The following is a 10,209-nucleotide window of genomic DNA, read 5'->3' on the forward strand; positions in this document are numbered from 1 at the left end:
TACTCATCTAGTAGTTTGTAGTAGACATCTGCTAGCAACCAAAGCAATCGCTTGGAAGCTTTGTATTGTATCACATCCAATATGGTGGACGACTCTATAGCAATGTGCAGTGTCACATGAGAAACCTCATGGTTCCCAGTACTCCCCTCACTCTCACTTGTGGTGACTTGGACCAATCATGAGTGGTCATTTGTAATGATTGTGCTCTCCTTCTTTCTAGGTATCTTCTCAAGGCTTGCCATCAGAACCCTACCCCCCTTTCCAAAATCCTCCTCCACCTGACAGCAGCAACTACGAGGATCAGGCCTGCTACGAGAACCAGGTTCATGCTGGAGGGCGTCCCCCGCAGGGTGACCTTAACATGCACCTGCAGGGCCTCAAGTCCACCGGCAACTATGTAGACTTCTACTCAGCCTCGCGGCCCTACAGCGAGCTCAACTACGAGACCAGCCACTACCCAGCCTCACCAGATTCCTGGGTGTAAGGGGAGATGAGGGAGGAGGAGGAGAGTACGGATAAAAGAAAACCCGGAAGTGAAGGGGGGGTGGCTTAAAGGTGGAGTGAAAGAAGATGAAAGGACAGGTTCCCTTCCTCCCTCCCCATCCTCCCCTGTAGTTCCTGAGTAGCATCATAGATAGCAGGATGATGAAGGGGGAGGATGGAGCGCATGAAAGGAGACGCGGGCAGAAAGCTTGATAGACATTTCACTCCTTTCAGGGACATCTCTGAGAGGAAGGAGAGGACCAGAAGCAAATGGAGGAGTGGCCAAGCATGTGCATGCACACCACCAACCAAACTGACCGACACATTTTCTTTCTGTGTTTCGTTTGTGATCAACAAGTGGTAGAGAAGGTTCACCAGACAGAAAGAGCGCCCGCTTCTTGTAGGCCTCTGGATACAGAATGTCAATCAGAGACTAACCCGGAGAGAGAGAAGAGAGTCGGGACATGAAAGGGAAGCGCGAGAGCAAAAGTTGGCAAACGGTTTTGCGATGAAGAAGGACGATGAAAGATAAACGTGGATTGGTGGACTTGAGGATGAGATGTTTTGCAGCGAGTCAGAGATACCCCAAGAGGAATCTGTAAATATGTGGTATAGCATCCATGGGTTTTAGTAAAGTGAAGCACAAGAACTGTAGGACACATAGGACGTCTGTCACACAAAACTTTTCTTTCTGTCTGTGGCTTCAGCGTGACGTATTCTCTGGGCAAGAAAGACTTTTGGTCATTTGTAACACTTTTTTTTGTGTTTCTACTTTTTTAATTCTGATTGTATAGTATTTGATGTACACTGTACATTTACGGAGATGCATTGCGTACTGTACATTGCACTATTTTCTGTGTCATGTCAGGCCTTTTGCCACTGGTTCCGACTCACCTCCTCACCAAGTACGCCCCCTTACCCAAACACACACAGACTTTCAGAACTCATATCATGGATGTTGCTAATGTGAAACACTGGATATGAATTGCAAGGTCACGGTGCTCCTTTCCACTGCCCTACAGTTAGTACAGCTGCCAGAACTGCTAAAGAAAGGTTGTTTTTTGGGCTTTTTTAGGCTAGCGTTGCATCTTCTCCACACCATTCCCCTGCTTTTACCCCCCTCCTTTGAGTGACCTGTGTTCATCATGTATATAACCGTGCCAAACGAGGGATACTTCCCCTCAGCTGAAAGGGGAGTGTTGACGGTGCATTCAAGGGTCCAAGTTAAGCTGAAGGTTTTCAGCTGAACATCCTCGCCGTTCTAACGATGCCACTTTGTAAATGCTTTGGTTTTTCTAAACTGTGTTTTACTGGGATGAAAACCGTCGAACTGCACCGAAACTCCCGAGTAAAATCGTAACAAGAAAAAAAAAGAAGAAGAAGAAGAGAAAAAGGAAAATCGCGGAGGGACTGTGGAGCCTCACTTCCTCCAGAGCTGTACAAAATTAGTTGATTTCTGTGTTGTAAATTAATTCATGTTTGAAGTACAAAAAAAGAAAAAACTTTTCTGAGAGATGGTTGGCAATTCTAACTTCATGGTAGACAACAACTGTTAATAGAGTACGGATATATATTATATAAATATAAATATATACTTTTTATGTGCAGATGTGGATGTCACTTATAGCAGCAACATTATGGAAAAAAAGACTTGTTTAAAAGAATTTTAAAAAAAACAGCTACATGTAGGAATTTTGTTCACAGTTAATTTTCTGGTCAGCACACTAAAATTGTCGACTTTGTGTAGTAATGTTGTTGCTATGTGGAGTAGAGTAGACCAGGGCCCAGGGATCCACGTCGTCACTGAGGCAGTCTAGCAAAGGTGCTACATCCGTGAGAAGTATTTCCGACACGTCTGTATTCTGTCTGTGCACAAGATGTTTTCAGACTCCACCCATCGTGCTGCACTGATGCATTGGAGTGTGTCACCAGTGCACCTCTGCTTTTTAGATGATTTGGTCTCAGATACCAAAACATGCACCCGTCAATGCATGCCCATTTTGTTGTCAAACTGAAATATCTTTTTTCTTTTCTTTCTTCTGTTTTTTTCTGTAAGTGAAGAAGGCTAAATTGTAAAAGGTGACACCAGACCCTGGTTCTCCCTACTCACTGCTGTTTAGAAGTCCTAGAGGTCATCTTCCAATGCTTGATAAAGCCACTCATAATGCAGCAGCCCCACCACCACAAACACACACTGGATGGAAAGCAGACGTGCTGTATTTTTGTTAGTAAGCATCTGGAAACTGAGAACGTTATGTATGTCCTTGTGATCCTTAGGCAGAGAAAACTTACTATGAGACCTGTATGGAGATATAACGTCGGTGACCTTTTTTTTGCTAGACCAAATGTGTTTTAAAAAGAGAAATTGTGAATCTTTCTATTGCCTCAAACAGACTGCAACTGCTCCAAAAAATATAAACGAACCATCAAAGAACCTCTGATTCTGAGAGTTTGTTTGTTCTGGTGTCAAAAACAAAGCTGTTTACGACTGAAGTAGTACTCCTGGTGCAAAATTGAGGACTCTTTTCTCCAATTCTATTCAGTTTTATTCATATTGCAGGTAAAGACTGCGATATAAAGAGAAAAAGCCAGCTATTAGATGACCCCCCTGTGAACAAGCACTCGTGGGAAGGAAAAAAACCCTTTTAACAGGAAGAAGCCTCCAGCAGAACCAGGCTCAGGGAGGGGCGGCCATCTGCCACGACTGGTCGAGATAAAGGCTTGTAATTGAATGAGCTGCACAGATTAACCTGCAGAAAAACAAGAACAGGAAGTGACACAATACCACAGTGATCCAATAGCACGCTATGCTATTCTCCCATGTTTGTCTTACTCATTATATTATTGTGATGGACCGAGTTGAAAAACAGGAGGAGCCCAGGAATTATTAGAAAAATATAGTTTCCATTTATTTAACCCCCAAAAATTATATTTACAAGACATAAATGTTGAGCTCATAAAAGAGGTCAAAGAAACAAAACTGAACTCAGGCAAAGACTGCAACCTTAACAAACCAAATGACTGCCCAAACATACATAATTGACCTAAACATGAAATGACATACAAGGGTATATATAATGGCTGATCAGACCATTGTGACACATGAGGGGTAACAAACAAAACACAATCATAAATCACAAACGATGCAGTACAATCTGGTTTGTTAATAAACTAAACACTAAAGAAGAAAATCAAAAACCCCATTAAACCCTAAACTCAAATATTTAATTAAATACAAATACTTTGTTTTTAAAGTAAAGAAAACACACATTCCCCCCTTCAGCAGGAAGTGGTGGTGTGGTCCAATTATCTTCCTTTGTATTTAATGGTTTCAAACCCTGGCTACCATCTTTTGTCCAGCAACTCCCAGGGATGATGGCAGGTAAGAAATAAAAAGACAAAAGTTAGTCAGAAAGCAAAGAAATTAAGTAGTATGAATACATAAGTAAACTAAATGTGCGCGCTTACAAATAGAACAAATGTATCCAAAGTATAAAATGTATTACTATGTTCAAAATGAAGAATGAAAATACAAAAGTTACCGACTTTAGAGTGTGGCCACGGGTTTGGCCATCACAATTATCCTAACTTTTTACCACATACTCTCCAACCTGTTGAAATATAGGCTTGATTGCATGAGGCACTCTGACAGAGCTGGCAATGTACCATCAGCAGCTGTGGCACCACATCAGTGGAAAAAAGGTATTCTGTGTTTTTTCCAGTGTGCTGTGTCTGCAGAACAGCTTAGGTTTTATTGTTTGGCATCCCACTTTCCAGGGAGTTTTACCCACCCTTCTTTTAGTACAGGACGGAAATGTGTTTGCTAGAGTCAGACATTATTCACATCACAGGAAACACATTTCTATAGTTGCTAAGTCAACCAGATGTCCTACTTTGCAGGACTGTACGGCATTTTTATCCTTTGTCTCCTATCCCTTATACTGAGAGTTCTCCAACACATCTGTTCCTGTGTGGGTCCAGCCTCCTCCCAAGGACGTGCGTGTTCAATTAACTGGTGATTCTAAATTGGCCATACTTATTGATTTGAGAGTGTGTTTGTCTGCCTCGAGCTGTGGTTTGACTGGTGACCTGACCAGTGTGTACCCCACCTGTCACCCTGTGTCAGCTGGGATAGGCCCCAGCTCACTGTGAATAAGCAGTTAGGAAAGCAGATGTGTGATTGGCTCAAATTTAAAAAAGAGAGAGAACACAAGAAATGTGTGAGTCAAAGTGAAATGTGTCACTCTGTGGATACATTCCCCCTTAAATAATGCCACAAAGAGCAGGAGCTTTAACATTTAACAAGGATTACACAAGTATACAAAAGTTATTGCACAACACCATAAATGCTTATGTGCATTCACATATGATATTTGTGTCCTTCATAGTTTGTTTTTGTTCTCCACTTATGAAAAGATCCTAACTTAGACTCTTGTCCCATGCTCAAACTCTTTCAACCACATTAAGCTCCAAGGAAGGACTATTTTTACATATTTCCTGGTCCTGGGACAGTGCACACTCATGGTTAGTTGCCAGAAAGCATTCTTATGTGAAACTAACAATAGAATACAAGTCATTCAGTGGTCCCTCAGCCCACTGCAGACGGAAGCAAGAAAAGGAATCCAACCATGCTTTGTTAAACACTGACATACAGAGTGCTGCAGGAATGAGTCCTAAAACCCTGAAATAAGTCATTAATGTCCATTTCACTTCCAGGGGTTTGGCTTAGATGCCTAAAATATGGTCTGTGGTTACTTTTATCCTGCATCATTAAATATACAAGTATCACGCTCATGTGTTTTCACATAATCTGGACATGTTATTGCTAACAAGTCGCTAAATGAGACAACAGAAGTTGTTGGAGACATTTGTGGTTGTCGTCCTAAAATTATTGGGATTTTCAAATCCAATTAGCATTTTTTTATTTTTTTTGGAGGATGCATTTGAGTTTTATTTTAAACAAAGCTTTTATCTCAGTGTTCCACCATCCTAGACAAAATCCCTGAAACCAGAGAGATGCTACCTTCATGTAAAGTCCTGCAGATGCAGGTTTGGTCTGAATCCAGCAGAGCACCTTTGGGGTGACACTGAACAGGAAATTGGCAGCATGACTGTCTGACTGACAAATCTACTGAAGTGATGTGATGTGGCAGTCAGCATGGAGCCAGATCTCACTCACAGGAAGGTTTTCAGCATTTTGTGGAAGCTGGGAACAAAAACTGCCCTGTGAGTAAAGGGGGCGGGGTCTAACTAGCAGTAGTTTGATGCCTCTAATAAACTAGATGAGTGCACATGTTGTATTAAAGATACCGCAAATAGAAACTGGGAGAATTAACCAGTGTGGTATAGCACATTGTAGAGACTATTAACATAAATGCTGCTCATCATTTAGGCACGGGACAAAAGGTGGCGGTAGCCTTTGCTATTTACCTTTAATTCTTCCATTTTTACTTAGATAAGATCAACACATGTTGATGTGACATAATCAATGGAGTTTTCCAGTGGTCTGTGTGTGTGTGCGTGTTTCTGTGTGTGTGTCTGTGGGTCTGTGTGCAGGTCCATCCATGCAATGACTTTATTTTGGCCTGTAAAGGGTCATGAGTGCTCTCTGGTGGTCATTAGAGAAACTGCACCACAGGTCAGGGTGGCGGCCATTTTAGTCTCCGAGGCCTGTTCTGCATGACTTTCTGCAGATGGATCGCCACACCACAGACACGCACAGCATCTCTGAGAGCTGTGTGTGGGGGGGAGAGTGTGACTACACTGTCGGAGTACAGAGCAAAGTGAGAGAGAAGCTCAAGAAATAAATAGTGGACGTCCTGTAAGTTTTTCACCGAGTCTGGATGCTGATGTAAGAGCTTCTGTATCACGCAAACAGTTTCTTTCTGTGGTCGGAGTATATGATCAAGTGTGGGAATCCGACCAAGTCTAATAATTTCATGCTAGTAGCAACAAATAAAAGAAATAATAATAATATTGCAAAAGTGCTGCTGTGATATCAAATACTTTTTTAAAAAAAATGAAATAAGTAGCATCAAAGACTGTATATAAAAGATGCATCTAACCCTGTGATGTCACATATTTAATGCTGTAAAGCTAGCTATTTTACCACAGAAGGCTATGGAGATGCCCTCACCTTTGAAGCCAGGGTTTAAAGAGCTTTTCAGTTTCCAGCCACACGGGTCGTTTGCTAGGTAGCTACTTAGCTTCACACACAAAGTCAGCATTTCAGTTGATTTGTGTGTGTTCAATAACAAACAACTGAGAGAAGGATACAGTTAGAGCCTTCGCTGTCCAAAAACTGGCATTACAATTCACAAACAAGGCTTTGAATATGGCTTAAATGTTCTGGTTGAACATGGTGTGTTAGATAAACAAAAGGAAAACTTGTTACACACGCGCAATAGCAAACCAAGGTGGAAAAAGTGTTATCATTCAAGGAAAAGTTGCGGAATCTCCATCAGACCTGTTAGATTTGCTTTTACTTGTCCTCTGAATCTACACTTTGTCCAAGAGGCTTATGTTGCCGCTTCTAAATAACTCTCAAGTGTTGTTTCAGGTCCCTGTCAAAATGATGTATCCTCAAACCAAAATCATTGGTTTTCGTTATGACTTCCAACTTTTGGCAGAGACTAAAAAGGTCCATGGAGAGAGGCTTTAACAGCCTCCGGTACTGTTCAGTATTGTGGCTCAGTCCTTCCTTCAACATGCCAAGCACATTTTTTTTAAGTGCTCTGCTCATTCATCCCTTTGGTGTTTCATGTTTTACTGGCTCCAATTTACATCCTTACTCAAATAACCTGGATTAAATATTAAAGGTATATTTAGCAGAGTTTGTCCTGCCCGCAGCAGTACATGACAATAATAAATCTGCTCTGCATGGCTCACTGCCAGACTTAAACATATAGTTTATTTATTTAATATTTTGGCTGCAAGGACCTGTGCATTTTCAAGATCAACCACTGAAAGGCATAAATCAAAGTCCACTTTACAAGATGTCTTGGTCAGTGTGATTCGACCTTCTCTGTACAGAACGTAGGTTCACAGTGTCCTCAGATTCTCTTGCCAAGAGTAGAAAATATCTGAGTCCTCACCTTAAAGACTTGGTAGCTGCTTTCCTCAAACACAGAAAACGGAACACAGGGTTTCCTTTTTAAAATATAAAATGTTTTCACATTTACATGTTTTAGCAAAAACTCTTAAAAACCAACACATCGTCCAACGATCTAAAGAAACAAAGTCATTCCCATCTATCAGTCTGGAAACGTTACAAAGCATTTCTAAGGCTTTGGGACTCCAGTGAACCACAGCGAGAACCATCCATGAATGGAGGAACCTTGTGCCGTTATATCTGGCATAAAACTAACACAGCATTTCATAACAAGAACAGAGTCAAACACGGCGGTGCTAGTGTGATGGTCTGGACGTTCTTTGCCGATTCAGGACCTGGACAACTTGCTCTTACTAACAGAACCATGAATTCTGCTCTCTACCAAGGTAAATGTCTGACCATCAGTTTGTACTCTGAAGTTCAAACACACTGAGGTTATGAAACAGGACAAAGATCCAAAGTACAGAAGCAACTCCAGCCCTAAATCAAAGAAAGAAACAGTAGGAACTTTTTAGAGTGACATAATCAAAGTTCCAATTTGATTAAAAATTCCTCCAAAGGAAAAAAACCCCTAATAAATCAGAAAAGGGGAAAATACTTTTTCACAAGACTGTGTATAAATAAAGATGAAACATTAAGGGACCTTTATGGTCTCTAACCAGTTACACAGGTTAGAGACCATTGCGCAGCTATTATTGTTGCAACCATTTAGAAGGATCCATCCAGAGATAGATCCGATCACTACAACTTTTTGCAATCGTTTGCTGAGAGCGAAAAAAGCATTCAATTGAATCTTTCCTAGTCACAAGGTTTCCCATTATCGCTATTGCAGAGGTTCCCAAAGTGTGGGAACCGCGCCGCGGTATGAAAAAAAGAAAAAAGAACGCTTGGACACTGCTAGCATAATGGACAGGTTTTTGACAGGGCTCCCACACAAACGCAAAGCAGGAGATGAAGCATCATCAAATATATTTCCAAACCAACTTCCTTCCAAGCCAAAGACTAGAAAATATGGTGAAGCATATCTTCCCTTTGGTTTCACCTGCACAACTGCCAAGGTAGGTCTCCCCTGCAGAATTGGTTTTCCCTGCATCGGGAGCACGCACTGGGCTCTCCAAATCACGGACGAACAGTCCACGAAGATTTTTCAGGGGGGCCTAGCAAAAAAAGCTTGGGAACCACTGCTCTAGTGTGACTGAGGCTATAACCACAACACTGAGGAAATCTGGTGGTCTTGTGGCTCTATCTACCCTGATGGGAATATTCTCTTCCGGGATAACAATACTGCATCAACAAAGGTTTGCTAAAATAATTCACATCATTTTCAGTCACCTGATCACAACCCAGCTCTGCCCTCCACCATCATCAAAGCAGCAAATGAGGAAATATCTTTTGAAAGAGTGTTGTTCCATCTCTCCAGTAGACTTCGAGACTCGAGGAATCCATAACAAGGCACACTGAAGCGCCTGACTAGGATATTTATAGTTGGCTTTTCCTTTAACCCTGTGGCATAATCTAATTGCAATGCTAGGAAATCAACACATACAATAATTCTGGCATACACTAATAACTACTCATATTTGAATATTTCTAGGGTAGGGTTAGGGAAACTACAAACAATGGCACCGCACACCTTTAATGTACATTTGTTGCAGTTCTCAGTGGTTTCCACTAGTGGGCAAATAAGGTCACATCCATCCATCCATCGCTTCTGCTCATCCTTTTCAGGGTTGCAGAGGACACTGGAGCCTATCCCAGCTGTCTTAGGGCAAGAGGTGGGCTACACCCTGGACAGATCGCCAGTCTGTTGCAGAGTAACACATAGACATAGACAACCATTCGTGCTCACATTCACTCCCACATTCACAACTATGGGCAATTTAGAGTTTCCAATTAACCTAACCCCACTAACTGCATGTCTTTGGGCTGTGGGAGGAAGCCAGAGTTCCCGGAGAGAATCCGTGCAAACACGGGGAAAACATGCAAACTCCACACAGAAATAAGGCTGCTTTTTATACATAGAGTGTCCTAATTCCACTATAATACCATATCTGATCTTTTTTTCCTTCAGACTTTTCTTTATAGTAACACAACACATATATTCGTATTATATATAAGCACATGTAAATGTTTTTTTGTATTATGACCATTCTGGAGCAAAATTAGCCAAAATATTGAAGCATTGCACTGGAAGAGCTAAGGATGACTTTCACACCATCACCAGTACTCACAGAGCACTGGATCTATACAGTACCTGACAGTAAACACGTCCTCAACATTAGCCAAAAATTGAAGATGCCCTTTCTGACATGTTCTCAATAATGGATAATCTGGTTTAGATGGCCAATAGATGATGCAGGAGGCAGCAGGAATGATTTGCACACAGTGAATCCTCTACATTTGCCTGCACATGGGCGCAGTCAGACATCACGCAGACCTTAAAGTATGGAGCTGGCAAGTTTAAAATGTTTTAATGTTTGTTCAGAACAATTGGGACACGTGCTTCATCTCATGCACAGGGTTCGAGACGACAGTGTATGTTTCTCATGGTGTGTTTTTTGTGAAGTCAACAAGTCACAGTCCTAGCACTAAGCTGTTTATTTTTGGCGCTGCCT

The 10,209-nt window shown here is 41.7% G+C and overlaps 1 protein-coding gene across 4 annotated transcripts in view; it reads left to right on the forward strand.

The window, feature by feature from the left end:
- The window catches only part of ctnnd2b (catenin (cadherin-associated protein), delta 2b), a 191,990-nt gene extending 189,073 nt beyond the window's left edge, over positions 1 to 2,917 (forward strand). For all 4 annotated transcript variants that reach the window (XM_082512621.1, XM_082512623.1, XM_082512622.1 and 1 more), the window contains exon 25: positions 221 to 2,917. In XM_082512621.1, the coding sequence (XP_082368747.1) occupies positions 221 to 484 (264 nt within the window). In that variant the 3' untranslated portion in view covers positions 485 to 2,917. The remainder of the gene's footprint in view (positions 1 to 220) is intronic.
- Positions 2,918 to 10,209: the final 7,292 nt, after the last annotated feature.

The sequence above is a fragment of the Aulonocara stuartgranti genome (genome assembly GCF_965226115.1).
Source record: "Aulonocara stuartgranti genome assembly, chromosome: 18".
Classification (NCBI taxonomy): domain Eukaryota; kingdom Metazoa; phylum Chordata; class Actinopteri; order Cichliformes; family Cichlidae; genus Aulonocara; species Aulonocara stuartgranti.